The sequence below is a fragment of the Mustelus asterias genome, chromosome 9, assembly GCF_964213995.1.
Source record: "Mustelus asterias chromosome 9, sMusAst1.hap1.1, whole genome shotgun sequence".
Taxonomy (NCBI): domain Eukaryota; kingdom Metazoa; phylum Chordata; class Chondrichthyes; order Carcharhiniformes; family Triakidae; genus Mustelus; species Mustelus asterias.
In genome coordinates, this window is record NC_135809.1 from 6,996,998 (window position 1) to 7,019,965 (window position 22,968).

At 49.4% G+C, this 22,968-nt stretch overlaps 1 protein-coding gene across 1 annotated transcript in view; it reads right to left on the reverse strand.

Moving 5' to 3' along the window:
• Positions 1–4,026: 4,026 nt before the first annotated feature.
• tspan9a (tetraspanin 9a) overlaps positions 4,027–22,968 on the reverse strand; it is a 41,573-nt gene continuing 22,631 nt past the window's right edge. The window contains exons 3-7 of the mRNA XM_078221097.1: positions 22,051–22,125; positions 14,680–14,781; positions 13,472–13,603; positions 13,257–13,340; positions 4,027–8,811 (exon numbers count right to left, since the gene is read on the reverse strand). Coding sequence (XP_078077223.1) covers positions 8,740–8,811; positions 13,257–13,340; positions 13,472–13,603; positions 14,680–14,781; positions 22,051–22,125 — 465 coding nt within the window. The 3' untranslated portion in view covers positions 4,027–8,739. The remainder of the gene's footprint in view (positions 8,812–13,256; positions 13,341–13,471; positions 13,604–14,679; positions 14,782–22,050; positions 22,126–22,968) is intronic.

Sequence of the window (22,968 nt, forward strand, 5' to 3'; positions counted from 1 at the left end):
ACCCTCAAACTATGCCCCACATGATTGACCCTTAACCAAGGGGAACAGCTGCTCCCTACTCACCCTGTCCATACCCCTCATAATCTTACACACCCCAATCATGTCTCCCCTCAGTATGCTCTGCTCTAAAGAAAACAATCCAAACCCATCCAGTCTCTCCTTATAGCTCAAATATTCCATCCCAGGCAACATCCTGGTGAACCTCCTCTGTACCCCCCCCCCCTGGTGCGGCTTGTGCTTGGCAGCGTGCATTCTGCAGCCTCAGAAGGTGGGAAGGCAGTTGTTGATGGGCCCATTTCAGAATCTGGTTCATTAGCCTCCATTGTGCACCGTACCGGTGGAGTTGTGTGGTGTATTTTCTGGGATGTCTGTGGACCACTTTGATATCATATCCCACCCTGCACACAGCACCTCGCGTGACCCTCTGCACACTCCAAAACTGTATCCCATCAAATTACACGACAGGCAGTTAGTCACAATCTAACTCGGAAACACGCTGAAACCGTACAGAGATCTCACCTGGAGGTTGCCGTGCACCAGTTTTTGATTGCACTGCCTGCAGAATAACTTTAACCTGGTCCAAAGGTGTGGTCACCCTGGCTCCATGGGTAGCACCCCCCCCCCCCTCCCCCCTCCCCCCTCCCCACCTCTGAGTCAGATTATTGTGGATTCATGGCCAGTACTGAGACTTGAGCCCAGGTTGACAAGGATTAAAGAAGCAAAGAGAGTGTATGAGAAGAGACTGGCAGCTAACACGAAAGGAAATCCCAAAGTCTTCTATAGGAATGTTGGCCTAGTGTTATTATCGCTAGACTCTTAATCCAGAAACACAGCTAATGTTCTGGGGGACCCGGGTTCGAATCCCGCCACGGCAGATGGTGGAATTTGAATTCAATAAAAAAAATATCTGGAATTAAGAATCTACTGATGACCATGAAACCATTGTCGATTGTCGGAAAAACCCATCTGGGTTCACTAATGTCCTTTAGGGAAGGAAATCTGCCATCCTTACCTGGTCTGGCCTACATGTGAATCTAGACCCACAGCAATGTGGTTGACTCTCAACTGCCCTCTGAAATGGCCTCATTCAAGGGCAACTAGGGATGGGCAATAAGTGCTGGCCCAGGCGGCGATATCCATGCCCCACAGATGAATTTTTAAAATAGTAAAAGGAATTGGCCCAGTTAGAGACTAAAAGGCGATCTATACATAGAGGCTGGGGACAGGCTCACGGTATTAACTGAATACTTTACATCTGTCTTTACCAAGGAACAAGATGCTGCCCAGATTATAGTGAAAGAGGAGATAGTTCAGACAGTTGAAAGGATTAAAATGGGCAAGGTGGTATTGGATGGGCTGTTGTACCTGGCATTAATACGGCCAAATTTCAGTGCTGGGGAAACTGCTGGAAATAATGGGCTGGAATTGGCCGTCAGATTCAAACAAATAATCACGGATCAACTGGGAGTGTTATCACTGTCCACACCAAAACAGTTCAATGGGGGGGGGGGGGCAATTCTTAAATAAATTCTCAAAGGTCAGTAATTGGGGGGGGGGGGGTTGTGGAGTGGGGGGTCGCCCTCCCCAAAGGAGGAGGGGGCATAATATTCAGCACAGTAGTTTGGAACAAAAGTAGTGACATGGACGAATGTGGGTCAGCTCTGAGGAAAGGCAGCGGCACGGTTTAACTAACTTGCTGGAGATATTTTGAGGTAATAAGAGGGTTGATGAGGGTAATGCTGTGGATGTGGTGCACACAGACTTTCGAAAGGCATTTACCATGCCACACAATAGGCTGGTGAGAAAAGTTATAGCTCAGGGAATAAGATGAACAATAACAAGGTGGATACAAAATTGACTAAGTGACAGGAAGCAGAGTAACGATGAATGGAAGTTTTTTTAGGCTGGAGGAAAGGTTATAGTGGTGTTCCCAGGAGTCAGTGTTGGGATCCTTAATATTCCCAGGAATCAGTGTTGGGATCCTTGATGTTCCCAGGAATCAGTGTTGGGATCCTTGATGTTCCCAGGAGTCAGTGTTGGGATCCTTGCTTTTCCTGATATTAATGACCTAGACATCAGCGTATAGGGCACAATTTCAAAATTTGCAGATGTTACGAAACTTGGAAGCGGTGTGAACTGTGAGGACGGTGCAGATCTTCACAAGGACATGGGCAAGTTGGGGGAATGGACAGATAGGTGACAGATGAAGTTCAATGCAGGAAGTGTGAGGTAATTCATTTTGATAGGAAAAACAGAGACAATCTAAAATAAAGAGTACAATTCTAAAAGGACCTGGATGTTTATGGGCACGGATCAGCGAAGGTGACAGGACAGGGTACGAACACGATTAATACACAATACCCTAGGCTCCACCAATAGCAGCATAGATACAAGAGCAAGGATACTGGGCACTGGGTTAATCTCCACACTTTAAGAAGGAAGTGAATCACTGGAACAAGTGCAGAAAAGATGCACGAGAATTGGTTCCAGAGATGAGGAACCTCAGGTATGAAGATAGATTGGAGAAGCCGGGACTGTCGTTCTTGACAAAGAGAAGGTTGAGAGGAGATTTGATGGAGGTGCTCAAAATTCTGAGGGGTCTGGATAGAGTGGCGAGAGAGAGAGAAAAAACTGTTAGCATTTGCAGAAAGATCGAGAATGAGAGGGGACAGATTTAAGAAAAGGAAGAATGTGCAGGGCTACGGGGAGAAGGCAGGAGAATGGTAGTTGTTGAATTGCCCATTTGAACAGCCAGTGTGGACACGATGGGGTGAATGGTCTCCTTCTGCATTGGAAAAATTCTGCGATTTTGTCAGAGAGGTAGTACTGAGGGAATTCTGCATCGTCAGAGGGGCAGTATTGAGGGAACAGCAGACTATCAGAGGGGCAATACTGAGGGAGCAGTAGCCTATTGGAGGGGCAGTACTGAGGGAGCAGTAGCCTATTGGAGGGGCAGTACTGAGGAAATACTACAATGTCAGAGGGGCAGTATTGAGGGAGCAGTAGATTATTGGAGGGACAGTATTGAGGGAGCAGTAGATTATTGGAGGGACAGTATTGAGGGAGCAGTAGATTATTGGAGGGACAGTACTGAGGGAGCAGTAGATTATTGGAGGGACAGTACTGAGGGAGCAGTAGATTATTGGAGGGACAGTACTGAGGGAGCACTACAGTGTCAGAGGTGCCAGTTGACCAGGTGACTCCTGAACTTCAAAGGAACCTGTCAAACCTTTCCTGTCATGATGTGCAGATGCCGGCGTTGGACTGGGGTAAACACAGTAAGAAGTTTAACAACACCAGGTTAAAGTCCAACAGGTTTATTTGGTAGCAAAAGCCACACAAGCTTTCGGAGCTCCAAGCCCCTTCTTCAGGTGAGTGGGAATTCTGTTCACAAACAGAACAGTAGATTATTGGAGGGACAGTACTGATTGTGAACAGAATTCCCACTCACCTGAAGAAGGGGCTTGGAGCTCCGAAAGCTTGTGTGGCTTTTGCTACCAAATAAACCTGTTGGACTTTAACCTGGTGTTGTTAAACCTTTCCTGTAACAGACAGCATATTTGTGCTACCCCAGCAGAATAAACATCCGAATCAAGCGGGGAAGAATTAATCTGAAGTCAGAGTAATTTTCTAATTGAAAAACTGTCCAGGAAATGGGCTCTCTGCCTCTGCGGGATTTGCAGAGATGGTTTGACATAATCCACTGTCAAGTTAATACAACCAGCCACGTGAATTTATAAATCAACAGAATTATTAACATGAGACTGGGAGATTACAATCCAAGAAAACATTTACAGATTGTTGGTTCAAATATACACAGTCTAAATCTTTCAATCCTGACAATGATGACTTGTCCTTTACACACACACATTTAATAATCACTGGCTTTCTGTTGGAAAGGTGGTTGGTTTGATATTCTTTACTGTCAGCGAGTTGAAGACTCTTCGCAGTTTAGAGCATTAAACCTGTAAATATTGACCAAACTTGTTTTCCTGAGCTCCGGGTTATAAAACAGGAAGTGTAAAATGCATTTAATAGCATCAATATTTTAATACAATTGAAAAGATTGTTAATCTGTATTTAAATGCCTATAACATAAATAAATTCAGCACTTCCATCATTTCTTACAATGCTCATTAACATTTCTAGATTATAAACAGATCCAAGCATGCTGTAAATGAGATTCATTGATGTCAAAAGCCACAGAAAAGGAAAGAAAATCTATCATAAAGCACGGGAAGGGGGTGATTAAAAATCAGCTAATTTTACAATGGGAATGCTGTAAGGTCCTCGCTGTGTGATCTCTGAAACTCAAGTTCCCTGGTGATGTCCTGTACGACACCAAAGGTGCTTTGCACAGTCCAGACTCTCAGAGGGATCTAGAACGGGCAGTTTATTAGGAACTGTTCACTGTCTGTAAAAATCTTTTGCACTCCCCGTGTGTGTTACAACAACTTACACGGCTCAGCAAGCGGGCTCAGTGCTGGGAGTCCATCCTGCATCCCAGTCAACTTCTCAAAGCTAGTTTGAACTCAGTTGCTGAAAGGCTATGGTCCATTTCATCCGCAAACACTGACCTCCATTCCTCTCTCTCTCTGCTTTAATTCTGCATTCTGTACCAGCTCAAAGACAGTCAGCCAAAGTCCTGTCAATAAATAAAGGTTTCTGCATTCCCTTTAATTTTTACATGAGATTCCAAGGTGAAAACTTCACTCAGAAGGCTACACGTGAGACCAGCAACACTAGGAGTGAACCTGTAACCAACACACAAAATCGTTATCGACTGCTACTGACCCGTAACCAACACACAAAATCATTACCAACTGTTACTGACCTGTAATCAACATGTAAGCTCATTATCAACTGTTGTTGACCTGTAATCAACATGTAAGCTCATTATCAATTGTTGTTGACCTGTAATCAACATGTAAGATCATTGTCAACTGTTACTGACTTGTAATCAACATGTAAGATCATTGTCAACTGTTACTGACCTGTAATCAACATGTAAGATCATTATCGACTGTTACTGACCTGTAATCAACGCCATAAAATACGATCCTTACTGATCTGTAACACACACACTGAGGCAATGCCAACTATTAATGACCTGTAACCAACGCATTGTGACAATGCTAACTGTCACTGCTGTCAATACACTGAAACATCGCTAACTGTTGCTGCCATGTGACTGAGCGAGTTACTGAATGCAGGAGAGAATCGGTAAAGGGAGAGTTGGAGAGGATGTAGGGGGTAAGAGAGTAGGGGAGGGTGAGAGAGGAGAATCTAACCCTGTGTATAAAATTTCCAATTCCATCCCTTTGGCTGATACTCCTGTGTGCCTTTATGAAGGATTTCTTCTAATGGGAAATGTGCCGACTCTGGTACTTTTATACCAATGCCACCCCATCACATCAGGGGAATGAACCCCCCCCTCGCCAGGGTCACATATACTGCCGCCACACACCTGGGCACATTCCACCATGGGTCTTTCCCTAACTTTGGTTAAATATCTCCCAACTTCAAGATGTTGCTGCACACATTGCATTCTTGGTCTGTGTTCTAATTGAATAAAGACGCGGATGGTTAATGGGCTGAAGTATTTGCGGATACTTCCTTACAGATTCCACATATGGTTCCGACAGCGACCTCTCAGCTGGGGGTGAGAGCTCGACACAGATGGCTGTCAATGTCTCAACTCAGATCAATCACAGCTTCAAACCCCTTCCACGTGTGAAGCTATTGTTACTCAGCCAAGTTTAAACTCTTATTAGGAACATACCGAGTTCATCTGGTGAATGGGACTGTGGAAAATCACTTTCAGACTGGAAGCCTCTCTACACCTACTGGCGTCCAATTTGGGCCTAACACTTCCAGCCATCAATAACTCCATTTCTTACTGAGCGTAACCACAGCAACATCACAAAGCAAGGTGTCATCGAGGTTTACAGCATGGAAACAGGCCCTTCGGCCCAACTTGTCCATACCGCCCTTTTTTTTAACCACTAAGCTAGTCCCAATTGCCCGCGTTTGGCCCATATCCCTCAATACCCATCGTACCCATGCAACTGTCTAAATGCTTTTTAAAAGACAAAATTGTACCCGCCTCTACTACTACCTCTGGCAGCTTGTTCCAGACACTCACCACCCTCTGTGAAAAATTGCCCCTCTGGACCCTTTCGTATCTCTCCCCTTAAATCTATGCCCTTTATTTTTAGACTCCCCTACCTGTTGGTAGCAATAGTCTTACGCAACTCAACATCACTACCTTTTGTAACTTGTAGTTTGTACTGGAGGAGGTGCAGAGGAGATTCACCAGGATGCTGCCTGGGATGGAACGTTTAAGAGAGGTTGGATAGGCTTGGGTTGTTTTCATTGGAGCAGAGAAGACTGAGGGGCGACCTGATCGAGGTGTTCAAGATTATGAGGGACATGGACAGAGTGGATAAGGAGCAGCTGTTCCCCTGAGTTGAAGGGTCAGTCACGAGGGGACAGGTTCAAGGTGAGGGGCAGGAGGTTTAGGGGGGATGTGAGGAAAAACCTTTTTACCCAGAGGGTGGTGAGGGTCTGGAATGCGCTGCCTAGGAGGGTGGTGGAGGCGGGATGCCTCACATCCTTTAAAAAGCACCTGGATGAGCACTTGGCACATCATCACACTCAGGGCTATGGGCCAAATGCTGGCAGATGGGATTAGGTGGGAGTTCAGGTGTTTCTAATGTGCCGGTGCTGACTCGATGGGCCAAAGGGCCTCGTCTGCGCTGTACGATTCTATGTAATAGAAACAGGTGGCTAATGCCACTCCAGCTAGTTCCACACGGAGTGACCAGCTGTTGAAATAATCTGCTTTACGGCTGTATAGAGGATGGGCATTCTGACCCGAAATCGCTGAACTAGTCGACAGGTCATTCTCGACAGGGCAACCTGTACAAGCCAGACACCATAATGTCGCCACAGCAGACTGAGAAACAAGTTGGCCGTGACCTTCCATCGGAACCGGGGAGCAGATAGAAACATTACTGGCTTCAGTGAAAGGGCGAGGGCGGGGGGAGGGTGTGAAGGCTACAAAATGGACGTTTTGTCACAGGATGGGAGATTGACTGACAAAAGGGAACAAGATCCACAGGGAGGGGGAATGAGATGAGTGAAGTTAGAATCCAGTCACTCGTCCATTTACTTGTCCCAGTCCCTCCAGGTTTCTAACTTGCCACAAACCTTTCCTTTCGCTCTTTCTCCATCCTCTCCCGTTCCACCGGCTCTAAACATCTCAACCCTTTCCCAGCTCAGCTGCAAGTTCACCGGCCGGAAACAATGGCCGGAATTTTTGCCGGCACGCCCGCCCAAGGCTCGTAAAATAGCTCCTGCGGCCCACGGGAGAATGCCGTTCTGTGAGCCTCGCCCGCCCCGATTCCGGGGAGGGCGTGCCGGTAAAATCAGGGCCATTAACTCCTGTTTCTCTCTCCGCAGATGCTGCCCGACCTGCTGAGATTTCCCAGCCGTTCAGATTTCCAGCATCCGCAGTATCGGATTGCTCTCGCGTCGACCTGTGATCTCGATCCATCGGTCGCTCCTGCCTTCAATGTTGCTTCCGCCACAACAACCAGACATCAAGCCCGAGGTCACCCGAGAATTTCAGCTTTTAATGATCACACAGCGAATCACGCAGGGAAGTTAAAGCAGGGGGGGGGGAAAAAAAGCCCATATAAAAAGTTCAAACAGTACAAAAAAAAATGCTCCGTTATTTTACTTAAAAGATACAATTCCTAATCTACCTTTTAAAAAAAGTTCCATTTGCGTTTTGCAAAGAGTGAGTGATGGTCAGATTCCCATCTCTGGCTCTGAATAAAGCAGCAATGCCCTCACAGTAGCTCCCTCGCTACAGTTTATGTTGAATGAACAGTCCCGAGTGAGTTGCAGCAACACAGACAATAGGTCAAAGATTCCCCATTGTACAGCAGACAGGGCGGTGAGTAGTATTAGTCACTCAGGTGGAACCAGTTGGTTATTAGAAGGCTGCACTAGGCAATTACTGATCAACTACCGATCTACAGCGTTCCCTTTTTGAATGTATCTGCAGGAAGAGTTAAACTGTTCCATCTACCCCCTGACTGGTCCACAGCTCCCACTGGGGAGTCTTGTTGGCTGAGATCACAGCCAGGCCAGTCAGGTGAGAGTCCTGAGAAATCCCTCCCTCCCCTTAGACCTTCGCAACCCCAACTCAAGATGGACATCTGTAACGCCCTCTATCCTGGGGTTGTGCGAGAAAGATTTTGTTTAAAAACCCGCTCTCCTGGTGTGGAGCCAGAGACCAGGAACGCAGGTGCCTTGTTCAAGCAAAATGGCCGCCCGTGCTCCCAGAACTCATTTCAGAAGGGTCCGAGTGAGATTCCGTTGCCGACAAGGCAGTGGCCTGGTTTAATACGGCAAGGGTTACACGCGCTTGTTAGGGCGGAGGTTTCGGGGTCAGTGCTGCTCTAAATTCTACATTTGGTGTAGGAGGGTTGGGGGGGGGGGAAGAGGGAGGGGGTGATGTGAATGCAGGGTCGCCAGAGAGAAGCCAATGGTGGTTAGCGCTTTACGTTTCTTTGGCAAAAGGTGAGGAATCATCACTCCTGAAGTGTACAAGGAGCGGGTTTCCAAGTGCAGAGGGTGACTGGGAGGGTGCCGGGCAGGCAAAGCTTTTGAGTTTCTGAAGAATGCTTCGCAATGTTGTGAGGGCATCGAGTCATCGTCCAATCAGAACTACGCTTTGTACTTTTTGCCACTTCTGGAGATTTGATGGAACAAAGTCATTGAGAAAGCCATTCCGAGGATCTGCAAGAGAAGCAAACAAAGCAAAATCAACCGAGAGGAACATAGAAACATAGAAGATAGGAGCAGGAGGAGGCCAGTCGGCCCTTCGAGCCTGCTCCGCCATTCATCACCATCATGGCTGATCGTCCAACTCAATAGCCTAATCCTGCTTTCTCCCCATAACCTTTGATCCCATTCGCCCCGAGTGCTGTATCCAGCTGCCTCTTGATTACATTCAATGTTTTGGCATCAACTACTTCCTGTGGTAATGAATTCCACAGGCTCACCGCTCTTTCTTCTAAGTGGGTGGCCCAGTGGTTAGCACCGCTGCCTCACAGCGCCAGGGACCCGGGTTCAATTCCAGCCTCGGGTGACTGTCTGTGTGGAGTTTGCACGTTCTCCCCGTGTCTGCGTGGGTTTCCTCCCACAGTCCGAAAGACCTGCTGGTTAGATGCATTGGGCATGGTCAATGTCCTTTCATGTCCCAAGATGTGCGGGTTAGGGGGATTTTCAAGGCAAATTTGTGGGGTAACGGGGATAGAGCCAGGGTAAGATGCTCTGTTGGGGAGTCAGTGCAGAGCCAGTGGGCCGAATGGCCTCTTTCTGCACTGTCGGGATTCTATGATTCACGCTGATCTTGACTCTTATTTAAATGACAATGAAGTAGGAACAGTGCATACGTTCCTGAATCAGAGAAACATAGAAGTTAGGAGGAGGAGGAGGCCATTCGGCCCTTCGAGCCTGCTCCGCCATTCATCACGATCATGGCTGATCATCCAACTCAAATCGCCTAATTCTGCTTTCTCCCCATAACCTTTGATCCCATTCACCCCAAGTGCTATATCCAGCCGCCTCTTGAATACATTCAATGTTTTGGCATCAACTACTTCCTGTGGTAATGAATTCCACAGGCTCACCACTCTTTGGGTGAAGAAATGTCTCCTCACCTCCGTCCTAAATGGTCTACCCCAAATCCTCAGACTGTGACCCCTGGTTCTGAACTCCCCCACCATCAGGAGCATCCTCCCTGCATCTACCCTGTCTTGTCCTGTTAGAATATTATAAGTCTCTATGAGATCCCCCCTCATTTGTCTGAACTCCAGTGAAAACAATCCTAACCCAGTCAATCTCTCCTCATACATCAGTCCCGCCATCCCCGGAATCAGCCTGGTAAACCTTCGCTGCACTCCCTCGAGAGCAAGAACATCCTTCCTCAGAAAAGGAGACCAAAACTGCACAATATTCTCGGTGTGGCCTCGCCAAGGCCCTGTATAATTGCAACAACACATCCCTGCTCCTGTACTCAAAACCTCTCGCAATGAAGGCCAACATACCATTTGCCTTCTTTACCGCCTGCTGCACCTGCATGCTTACCTTCAGTGACTGGTGCACAAGGACACCCAGGTCCCGCTGCACACTCCCCTCTCCCACGACAAGTCAAGACAGTTTCTGTTATCAAAGCTCTGCTTACTGATTTCTATCCCCCAGCACCAGTGGGAACAGCTCACAGCACAGAGAAAACCCGAGCAGGAGGATACTCAACAGGGATAGGAGACAAGGCTGAGAATCAGGGAATCTGGCAGGGAGATGACGGGCCGAATGGCCTCCCCTTGTAACTTTTCTATGGTTCGAACATTTGTGTAATAGTGATCGGGGTTCATTCAGAGCGTGCGGTGCAGGGACTCACTGGAACATTTTGAACTGAAGAGGATCGAGACTAGCACACGGGTTTCAGGAAGTGATTCACAACAGTGACACTGGCATAGGGACTGTCGCGAGTGAGACGGAAAATTTACAGACCAGCAAAACACCCACTGGCTTCAGCAAGGACGGAATATCAGATCACACGGAGCACAATAGGTTTGGGAACACGCAGGACGCATGGACACGCGGGGGCATGTGGATGGGCGGGGGACAAGTCTGGATACGTGCAGACAGACAGGGGCGCGTGGACTCGCCGGGGGGGGGGGGGCGAGGTGGCACAGTGGGTTAGCACTGCTGCCTCACAGCGCCAGGGACCCGGGTTCAATTCCCAGCTTGGGCCACTGTCTGTGCAGAGTCTGCATGTTCTCCCCGTGTCTGCATGGGTTTCCTCCGGGTGCTTCGGTTTCCTCCCACAGTCCAAAGACGTGCTGGTTAGGTTGATCGGCCGTGATAAATTGACTCTCGTTTCAGGGGATTAGCAGGGTAAATATGTGGGGTTACGGGGATCGGGCCTGGGTGGGATTGTGGTCGGTGCAGACTCGATGGGTCAAACGGCCTCCTTCTGTACTGTAGGGATTCTATGATCTTTGCATGGTCTGCGTCTCGCTCGCTACGATTCCCGTGCGGGAGCGTGACGGGAAAATTCCTCCCACAGTGTCAGCAAAACCCGTCTTTTTAAAAAAGAAATCCGTGTTGGAGGGGAAGGGAATGTTGCAACCACCGGAGAAACTTTGTTTTCCTTCCCCATTACAGAAGCAAAGAGTGTCTATACCTGCCGTGACAATGCTGGTGTATTGTGCCGAGCTCGAGATGGAGGGAAAAGTGGTAACTCATCGAGCTTCTGGCTCACTTTTAACCTTCTTTGGCAAGTTGTTTTTTTAAGAAACCTATTTCAGTTAAACTGTGACAATAATCTCTCCCTCAATGTCAACAAAACGAAGGAGATTATCATCGATTTCAGGAAGTGTAGAGGAGAACATGCCCCTGTCTACATCAACGGGGACGAAGTAGAAAGGGTCGAGAGCGTCAGGTTTTTAGGTGTCCAGATCACCAACAACCTGTCCTGGTCCCCCCCATACCGACACTAAGCCCACCAATGCCTCTACTGGCTCAGAATACTAAGGACGTTCGGCATGTCCGCTACGACTCTCACTAACTTTTACAGATGCACCATAGAAAGCATTCTTTCTTGTTGTATCACAGCTTGGTATGGGCTCCTGCTCTGCCCAAGACCACAAGGAGCTACAAAGAGTTGTGAATGTAGCCCAATCCATCACGCAAACCAGGCTCCCATCCATTGACTCTGTCTACACTTTCCACTGCCTCAGCAAAGCAGTCAGCATAATTAAGGGCCCCACGCATGCCGGACATTCTCTCTTCCACCTTCTTCCGTCGGGAAAAAGATACAAAAGTCTGAGGTCACGTACCAACCAACTCAAGAACAGCTTCTTCCCTGCTGCCATCAGACTTTTGAATGGACTTACCTTGCATTAAGCTAATCTTTCTCTGCACCCTAACGTAAAATCATAGAATCCTACAGTGTAGAAGGAGGCCATTCAGCCCATCGAGTCTGCACCGACCACAATCCCACCCAGGCCCTATCCCCATAACCCCATGCATTTACCCTAGCTGGTCCCCCTGACACCAAGGGGCAATTTAGCATGGCCAATCCACCTAACCCGCACATCTTTGGGCTGTGGGAGGAAACTGGAGCACCCGGAAGAAACCCATGCAGACACGGGGAGAATGTGCAGACTCCACACAGACAGTGACCCGAGGCCAGAATTGAACCCGGGTTCCTGGTGCTATGAGGCAGCAGTGCTAACCACTGTACCACCCCGACTGTAGCTATGACTGTAACACGACATTCTTCACTCTCTCCTTTCCTTCTCTATGAACGGTATGCTTTGTCTGTATAGCGCGCAAGAAACAATACTTTTCACTGTTAATACATGTGACAATAATAAGTCAAATCAAATCAAAATTTTAAAAAAACTTTTAAAATTTTTTATTTGATTCATTATTGTCACATGTATTAGATACTTCTTACTGTGCCCACCCCAGGCCAACGCTGGCATCCTCACACCATAGACTGGAGTGTGAGAGGCCCCGGTCTTTAGGAACCAAACCCCCTGAGGGCGGAGTGGGGGGGAGGGCGGAGTGGGGGGGGGGGGCGGAGTGGGGGGGGGGGTGGAGTGGGGGGGGGGGGGGGCGGAGTGGGGGGGGCGGAGTGGGGGGGGGGCGGAGTGGGGGGGGGCGGAGTGGGGGGGGCGGAGTGGGGGGGGCGGAGTGGGGGGCGCGGAGTTGGGGGGGCGGAGTGGAGAGGGCGGAGTGGGGGGGGCGGAGTGGGGGGGGGGGCGGAGTGGGGGGGGGCGGAGTGGGGGGGGCGGAGTGGGGGGGGCGGAGTGGGGGGGGGGGCGGAGTGGGGGGGGGGGGCGGAGTGGGGGGGGGGGCGGAGTGGGGGGGGTGGAGTGGGGGGGGCGGAGTGGGGGGGGCGGAGTGGGGGGGGGGGCGGAGTGGGGGGGGGGTGGAGTGGGGGGGGGGGCGGAGTGGGGGGGGCGGAGTGGGGGGGGGGCGGAGTGGGGGGGGGGGCGGAGTGGGGGGGGGGCGGAGTGGGGGGGCGGAGTGGGGGGCGCGGAGTTGGGGGGGCGGAGTGGAGAGGGCGGAGTGGGGGGGCGGAGTGGGGGGGCGGAGTGGGGGGGGGGGGAGTGGGGGGGGGGAGCAGGGAGGAGCAGCTGAATGCTATCGGGAAGGAGCTTTACCTGTATTACGACGATGGACATCACGATTGAGCCAATAACAGCCGTCTGTTTCTCCAGTAATGTCTCAATCTTATTGTAGCAACCCTGAGAGAGAGACAGAGAGAGAGAGAGTGAGAGAGAGAGAGAGAGAGAGAGAGAGAGAGGTGCTGTCAGCGTCCCCGCCTCACTCGGCAATGGGGAAGGTTCACGGGGGGAACAGAATCTTGAGAACTTACCGGCACAAACCACTTGCTGGAATCGTGCTCACCGCACGCTTCACTGTACTCCTGACAGCAGGAGTCAGGGACGGTGTTCGTGCCCAGAACCCCATCCCAGTCAGTGGAGTTATCGACCCCACAGCACTCGTACTGCAGAGAGACAGAGAGAGAGAGAGGTGTCAGTGTAACGGGACTGAACTGTGGGTGCGCAGAGAAGGGGAGGGAGCAGGGGGAGAGGGGGGAGCAAGGGGAGAGGGGAGGGAGCAGGGGGAGAGGGGGGAGGGGAGGGAGCAGGGGGAGGGGAGGGAGGAGGGGAGAGGGGGAAGCAGGGGGAGAGGGGGGAGCAGGGGGAGGGGAGGGAGCAGAGGGAGAGGGGGGAGCAGGGGGAGGGGAGAGGGAAGGGGAGGGGAGGGAGGGGAGGGAGCAGGGGGAGAGGAGGGAGCAGGGGGAGAGGAGGGAGCAGGGGGAGAGGGGAGGGAGCAGGGGGAGGGGAGGGGAGGGAGGGGTGGGAGGGGAGGGAGGGGAGGGAGGGAGGGGTGGGAGGGGAGGGGAGGGGAGGGAGGGGAGGGGAGGGAAGGGAAGCGAGCAGGGGGAGGGGAGAGAGCAGGGGGAGGAGGGAAGAGAAAGAGACGGGCAGTGAGATAAAAAAAAAGAGGGAGAAGAACGGAGAGAGGGAGAGACGGATTGGTTACAGTCTGTCTCTGAGTGAGTGTGTGTACGTGTTTCTGTGTGAGTATCTGTGTGCCTGCGTGTATCAGTGTGTGCCTGCGTGTATCAGTGTGTATCAGTGTGAGTATCTGTGTGAGTATCTGTGTGCCTGCGTGTATCAGTGTGTATCTGTGTGAGTATCTGTGTGTCAGTGTGTACCTGTGTGCCTGTATGTGTATATGGACATGTAAGTGTTTATGTGAGGGTGAGAGAGAGTAAGTTTATAAAAGCCACTGATCTGAGGGGAGAGAACAGGAGAGTATCTGTGGGAAAGTGATGGTGGGGTTGTTATAATAAGTGCCATTTTTTTCTTTGATTAGATAACAATCTATTAAGTGTGAAATATAAAGATATTCAAAATGGATCAGAAACTTCACTCAATCCATCATTTTCTTGGATATGATCGTCCAGGTGAGGGGGTGACGGTCAGAGAGGGTGAAGAGGAGTTGAGCAGTTCACAGAATGAAGACATTCTGCTGGTTCTAATGAATGGGTTTTTCCTGCAATGTGATACACACTTCTGTCTGGATGATGTTCCAGGCATTAGTCAGGCCAACATTCCCCTCTGATTGGTATAATCGAAGCCCCATTTTTAGGTCCTCTCTTGCGTACTCTCCGACCTGTTAGAGAACAAGAGACTTCAGACACTGAGAGACGAGACAAAATTCATCCTCGCTGAATTAACATGTTAACACACACTCACATGCACTCACACACACTCACACACACACTCACACACACACACATACAGGGACACACGCACACACACATACAAGGACACACAGGCACCCACACACACATACAGGGACACACACACACGCACACACACATACAAGGACACACAGGCACCCACACACACATACAGGGACACACACGCACGCACACACACACACTCACACGCACTCACTCACACTCACACACACACACATACAGGGACACACACACACGCACATACAAGGACACACAGGCACCCACACACACATACAGGGACACACACGCACGCACACACGCGCACCCACACACACACACTCTCACTCACACATAGCCTTAGCAAATCATTATGGAATCACTTCATTAAGAATAATTCTCCATAAACACAGAAATTGCAACAAATCAAAATGAAATCTCTTTACAAAATGTAGATTTAATCAGTTCCGTTGTCATATTCAAGCCCTCTGAAATCGCCAGGTTTCCTTGGGTGGGTGGTTCACTGGGATTCTCCGGCTGTTCACATCCGGCCGTGGGCTTCCCGCTGGCGTGGGGTGGTGTCATTGAGAATTCCCATTGACAGCGGCGGGACTGGAGAATCTCAGCGCTGGCAAACAACCCACCACCTCCCGCTGGCGGGAAACACACGGCTGGGAGACTGGAGAATCTCACCCTTTGTCTGGTATCCGTATAAATATCTACAGATTCCAAACTCGGAGAAGGGGCAAAGAGGAATGAATTCGTTCCAGTTTATCAAATTGATATCAAGATGAAACCTTGCCTGTACCCAAGCTCAGTTTTGGTTTTGTTGTTAACTGAATTCCCAAAAACGACTCAAAAGATTCTTTACAGCACAGCAAAATTAAACAACAGCTTGAATCACCTGATTTACAACTGAGAGTGCTGTAATGGGGGAGAGTTCTGTAATGGGGGAGAGTGCTGCAATGGGGAGAGCTCTGTAATGGGGGAGGGTGCTGCAATGGGGAGAGCTCTGTAATGGGGGAGGGTGCTGCAATGGGGAGAGCTCTGTAATGGGGGAGGGTGCTGCAATGGGGAGAGCTCTGTAATGGGGGAGGGTGCTGCAATGGGGAGAGCTCTGTAATGGGGAGGGTGCTGCAATGGGGAGAGCTCTGTAATGGGGGAGGGTGCTGCAATGGGGAGAGCTCTGTAATGGGGAGGGTGCTGCAATGGGGAGAGCTCTGTAATGGGGAGGGTGCTGCAATGGGGAGAGCTCTGTAATGGGGGAGGGTGCTGCAATGGGGAGAGCTCTGTAATGGGGGAGGGTGCTGTAATGAAGGGAGGGTGCTGCAATGGGGGAATGCTGTATTGGGGGAGAGGTGTGTAATGGGGAGAGCGCTGTAATGGGGGAGGATGCTGTCATGGGAACAGTGCTGTAATGGGGAGAGTGCTGTAATGGGGGAGGATGCTGCAATGGGGGAGAATGCTGTAATGGGGGACAGCTCTGTAATGGGGGAGGATGCTGTAATGGGAACAGTGCTGTAATGGGGGAGAATGCTGTAATGGGGAGAGTGCTGTAATGGGGGAGGGTGCTGCAATGGGGGAGAATGCTGTAATGGGGGAGAGCTCTGTAATGGGGAGAATGCCGTAATGGGGAGAGTGCTGTAATGGGGGAGGATGCTGTAACGGGGAGAGTGCTGTAATGGGGAGAGTGCTGTAACAAGGGGAGAGTGCTGTAACAAGGGGAGAGTGCTGTAATGAAGGGAAAGTGCTGTAATGAAGGGAGAATGCTTAAATGGGGAATGCTGTAATGGGGAGAGTGCTGTAATGGGATAGAGTGCTGTAATGAGAGGAGAGTGTTATAATGGGGAAGAGTACAGTAATGGGGGAGAGTGTTGTAATGAGGGGAGGGTGTGATAAGAGGGGAATGAGGGAATGGTGTCACAAAGGGAGGTGCTGCCATAAGGATGGTTGTAATGAGATGAACTTTTATCTTATTTGAATCCACCATGTTTACGGGTTATTTGCAGATATCGAGTGTGCTACATTTTAAGAACCATTTAAAATGCAGCGATTGGTTCACTGCCCCAGAGTCTGAAAGGAGACAAGTGTGGGGCCAGGATCGAATGTTAATTCAATTTTCCTTTTCCCATATGGACTGTCTGACCGTCAATTAGATTTGTCCCAAGAGCCTTTAGACAGCAATAAGCTGCAGATCTGCTTTCCTTAACGATCAATTATTGAGCGCCAGCGTCGAGGTGTCACTGCTAAACCAGCTTTCCCTCAGAGAATCTCTTTAATTCAGCCATATCTTCGATTCTTTCCTTTCCATTCAGGGCAGAGGAATCAGCGGTGAGAATCTGCCTAAGGCTCATTATCCAATGATACGTGCAACACGATTACAGCAGCGCAGGCATAGGAAATCCGAGCTCGAGTCTGGAAGAAAATGTCTTCATCCCACGTCTTACTGAGACCGGGATCACAAGGCCTCAAAATGGCTGCCATTCTTTGCATTCATTCGTGGGACACGGGTGTCACTGGCTGGGCCAGCATTTATCGCCTGAGGGAGATTGAGAGTCAACCACATTGCTGTGGCTCTGGAGTCACATGTAGGCCAGACCGGGTAAGGACAGCAGATTTCCTTCCCTAAAGGGACATTAGTGACCCAGATGGGTTCTTCTGACAATCGACAACGGTTTCACTTGGTCACAGTCTGAGGATCCTGGGTAGACCATTTAGGACGGAGGTGAGGAGACATTTCTTCACCCAAAGAGTGGTGAGCCTGTGGAATTCATTACCACAGGAAGTAGTTGATGCCAAAACATTGAATGTAGTCAAGAGGCGGCTGGATATAGCACTTGGGGCAAATGGGATCAAAGGTTATGGGGAGAAAGCAGGATTAGGCTATTGAGTTGGATGATCAGCCAGGATCGCGATGAATGGCGGAGCAGGCTCGAAGGGCCGAATGGCCTCCTCCTGCTCCTATCTTCTATGTTTCTATTACTGAGACGTGTTTCCAATTCCAGATTTCATTAATTGAATTTAAATTCCACCAGCTGCCGCAGTGGGATTTGAACCCGTGCTCCCAGAGCATTTACCTTGGTCTCTGGATTACTGGTCCAACATTTCCCCATATTTACTCAAAGTCGCCTCTCCACTTTTGAACATTTTTTGGAAATTAGACGCGAGGAAGAGGGGTTATTCTAACAGTTAGGGGCGATCCCAGTGAAATCCTTGGACTGGAGCTCAGGCCAAACTGGTGTTTTGAAAGGTGCTGCGGGAAATCAGCCCCCAGAAGAGTGAAAGAGTTAGTCAGCTTCTGCCAGCTGGTTTGTGTGATTAGTTACGGCAGCGAGGAGAAGGTCAGAGGCTCCTAACAGGAGCGAGTGATCCTTCTTTAGAACCTGATTAGGCTCCACCATCTGCCGCATCAGATGGAATCAGTTTGTGTAATCCAGATTACGAGGACAGATTGAGATAGTTTCAGTATGAACCAAACGCCAGGTTCTCACACAAACACACACTCTACGGAAATCAATTCTTGACTGCAGCTATTTAAATGTCGACAAGAATTTAAACTGACGTGCCTTCCCACCAGTTTTACAAAGAACAAAGAAAATTACAGCACAGGAACAGGCCCTTCAGCCCTCCATGCCTGCTCCAACCATGCTGCCCGACTGAACTAAAGCCCCCTTCCAGGGACCATATCCCACCATTCCCATCCTATTCATGTATTTACCCAGACGCCCCTTAAAAGTCACTGTCATATCTGCTTCCACTACTGAGTGTCTCATTCGGTCATTCCAGAGGGCAGTTAATAGTCACCCACATTGCCATGGCTCTGGAGTCACATGTAGGCCAGACCAGGTAAGGACGGCAGATTTCCTTCCCTAAAGGACATTAGTGAACCGGATGGGTTTTTACAACAATCGACAATGGTTTAACCGATACTTTGTTTTTATCGCAAGTTATGTGAATGGTTTCCAATTTTGCCCCACCTGAAGTAAGACACCTGTTCACCAATTCCATCGCCCCAATTACATTCCGGGATTTATCAATACAATGGGGTTCTTCCATAAACCACAGTGACAGCATGGAATGAATGCCTACCTGACTGGATCACAGATCATTCTGCATTGTTTTCACGTTAGCCGGTGGTAAGATACACATTGACAGAAGCATTGACCAAGCAACAGAGTTCAAGGGATTGGCCACAGAAATATCTTCACTTGTTCACCTATTGCCTGTCTACGGAGGGAGGGTCAGATAACTGGAATAGCACTGACTCAGGAATTCGTGGAGAGCGGGAATTTAGTGCAGTGGTGGGGGGGGGGGGGGGACATGTGATCCAATTTGAACCAAGCGGGAAACAGTAAATAACCAGGAGGGGCCGTTTGGCTAAGATCAAGGCCAGAATGTTACCACCGTTCACACCAGCGGGATTTTCCCAACCTGCCACAGTGAACGGAAACCTGGCTGGGCGCCAAATTCTCTGAGCTTGTTGCAGCAGGAGCAGCCCCTTCATCAGTTCAAGCCCAGGATTGGGGGCAATGCCATATCCTGTCAGCTTGGATCTTGTTGTCTCTCTTGTGGGGACTTTGAATTGGATCCAATTGGAATTTGAATTTGGTTTTTGGAGCAAGGAGTGGATTTGGGTTTGCCCGCTCCCCTCTGAGCATTGACTTTGTAATGGAGTAAAAAAAAAATAACTGGAGTAATGAATTCAATATCTCCAGAACCTTCTGATTGAGAGCCAACAACCTGTCCTGCTCCCCCCATGCCGACACTATAGTTAAGAAAACCCATCAACGCCTCGACTTTCTCAGAAGACGAAGGAAATTTGGCATGTCAGCTACCACTCTCACCAACTTTTACAGATGCACCATAGAAAGCATTCTTCCTGGTTGTATCACAGCTTGGTATGGCTCCTGCTCTGCCCAAGACCGCAAGGAACTACAAAAGGTCGTGAATGTAGCCCAATCCATCACGCAAACCGGCCTCCCATCCATTGACTCTGTCTACACTTCCCACTGCCTTGGCAAAGCAGCCAGCATAATTAAGGATCCCACGCACTCCGGACATTCTCTCTTCCACCTTCTTTCATCAGGAAAATGATACAAAAGTCTGAGGTCAGATACCAACCCACTCAAGAACAGCTTCTTCCCTGCTGCTGTCAGACTTTTGAATGGACCCACCTTGCATTATGCTGATCTTTCTCTACACCCTTGCTATGACTGTAACACTACATTCTGCACTCTCTCATTTCCTTCTCTATGAACGGTGTGCTTTGTCTGTATAGCACGCAAGAAACAATACTTTTCACTGTATGCTAATACATGTGACAATAATAAATCAAATCAAATCAAATCAGGAAGACAAGACTGCCATTCCCCTGAGACTCGGCTGACACTTAACCAGGTGGTAATGAAGTGCTGAAATTGTGGTATCCCTGATCAGAGAGACTGGTTAATGTTTCCAATGCTGGTTCTTCGAAGGAATACCACGACCGAAGTGGGAAAGTGATGGACAGAGGCAGGTACAGTCATCCCGAGTTAGCTCACTGGTTAAAGCTGTAGATTTCACTCTTCAGTCCTGTAACTAAACCTGTTGGCCGACATGATATGTGAAGTGGGTTTAACCAACTGCTTGAGTTAAATATAATCCCAATCTCGGTTTCGACCTGCTTAACGATTATTGGCCATCCTGTACACGTTAACCATCACTGTGAGGGGGACCAAATCCCAAAACTGAGTCTGAACAACCTCTGGTTTCTCAATTGGTGAAATTCCCTTTCCTTGTCTCCCTGAGTCTCTTCAGGAGGGGCCTGCTGGCTCAGGCCTCTGTACACAGGCCTCTGATAACAGGCCTGCACCAACAGGCAGAGCACAACCTGTCTGTCCCAATCCTGCAGGTAGTATCCTTACCTTAATGTAAGTATTCTGGGTGTACCGATTCCTGCAGTTAGAATACCAGCTCAGTAACCCTTACAGTTAGCATGTCCAGTTTTTGTAGTTAGAGAGAGTGCACCAACACTTCTAGTTAGTATATCTAGTGGAGAGTTCAGTTACCTCATTCAATTCTTATAGTTAATATATCTTGTTTAGCTAATTCACCTCCTGTCATGTGTTCGAGTCATACGCGCCAGAGTTTTACTGCCCCGCTCGCCACGGGAATCGGAGCGGGCGAGGGGCGGACAATGGGAAGGTCTGTTGACCTCGGGTGGGATTTCCCAGTTTTGGGTTGAGCAAGGCTGGAAAATCCCACCCATAGAGTTTTACAGCACAGAAAGAGGCCATTTGATCCACTGTGTCTGTTCTGGCGATCGAGCATTTATCTATTCTAATCCCGTTTTCCAGCACTTGGTCCGTAGCCTTGGATGCTGCAGAGTTTCAAGTGCTCATCTAAATGCTTCTTCAATGTTGTGCGGGTTCCTGCCTCCACCACCCTTCCAGGCAGCGAGTTCCAGATTCCCACCACCCTCTGGGTGAGAAAAACTTTTACTCACATCTCCTATAAATCTCCTGTCCCGGGTTATTGCCCCCTCTACCAAGGGGAAAAGTTTCTTCCTATCCACCCTATCAATGTCCCTCATCATTTTGTACACCTCAGTCAGGTCCCCCCTCAGCCCTCTCTGCTTCAAGGAAAACAACCCCAGCCTAACCAGCCTCTCTTCATTGCTGAAACACTCCAGCCCAGGCAGCATCCTGGTGAATCTCCTCTGCACCCTCTCCAGTGCAATCACATCCTTCCTATAGTGTGGCGACTGGAACTGCACACGGTGCTCCAGCTGTGGCCTAACGAGTGTTTTATACAGCTCCTTAATAACCTCCCTGCTTCTGTACTCAATAAGAAGTTTAACAACACCAGGTTAAAGTCCAACAGGCTTATTTGGTAGCAAAAGCATCTGTACTCTGCATCTGTACTCAATGCCTTGGGTAATAAAGGTAAGTGTCCCAGATTCCTACTTAACCACCTTATCTACCTGTCCTGCTGCCTCCAGGGACCTGTGGACATGCAGACACATGTTATTAGAGTTAGTATACCCAGGGTTTGATTTTCATTTGCTGAATCCAATGTAGCAGCTCTTATTCCGAATGGAGAATCCGCCCGTGCGGTTAGGCTGCCTGTTCCCGTTAGAGGCCCGGGTGTAATTCCGGTTTGTGAACGGGATTCGGGCTAATCCGTGAAGAGAAGGTGACGGAGCCACAAGGCCGATCACTTACCTCTGACCTGTACACGAAGAACAGGATGATGAGGATCAGTTCCATGAAGAAAATGATGAGCAGGACAATGAAGAACTGGAACAGAAAGGAGAGGTCCCGTTAGCCAACCCGCCGGGGACACATTGGCAAATCCAGAGCATCCCGCTGACATTCAGACAGCTTCAGAAAGAACAAACAGCACCTGCATTCATATAGCATCCCACGGACCATCCCGGTGCACCTCTCGTCAATGGCATATTGGTGAGGAGCAATCATTGTGTTCCCGTGGACAAACACGGCAACCTTCGTGAACAGCAAGATCCCACAAGCAGCAATGAGATGCATGACTAGTTATTTTCTTTCTGGGGACACTAGAGCTTGCCCCTGCTATTGTGAAGGACATAGGAGGGCAACGTGCTAAAATCATCATCTCCCAGTTTTCCTCTGAGCCACTCACCATCCGGACCTGGAAATAATTCGCTGTTTCTTCACTGTCGCTGGGTCAAATTCCTGGAACTCCCTCCCTAACAGCACTATGGGCGTACCTACACCCCATGGACTGCAGCGGTTCAAGATGGCGGCTCACCCACCACCTTTTTGAGGGAGTCAATGCTGGCCTTGCCGGGTGAGGGGGGTTGGGATGCACACATTCCAAGAAGATGAAGATAGTCGGAAGAGTGAAGGGCATCCTCAGACGAAGATTGTTCTACTGCGTGTGACGCTTCTGGCTCTGGGTAGAGTCAGAAATGAAATTGGGGATGCGATACCGGACTGAGGTCATGTTACAGATCACCAAGTCATGGAGAGGAAACTGAGCAGGTTTGAAGGTGATTCAAGGTTTTCTAGTGGAGAAAATATACTAAATGGAGAGTAGGTTTTAGAAATGGGGTCAGCGAGTGCGTCAGCAGAGAGGTAAACATTAGTTCGGACACACTGGGA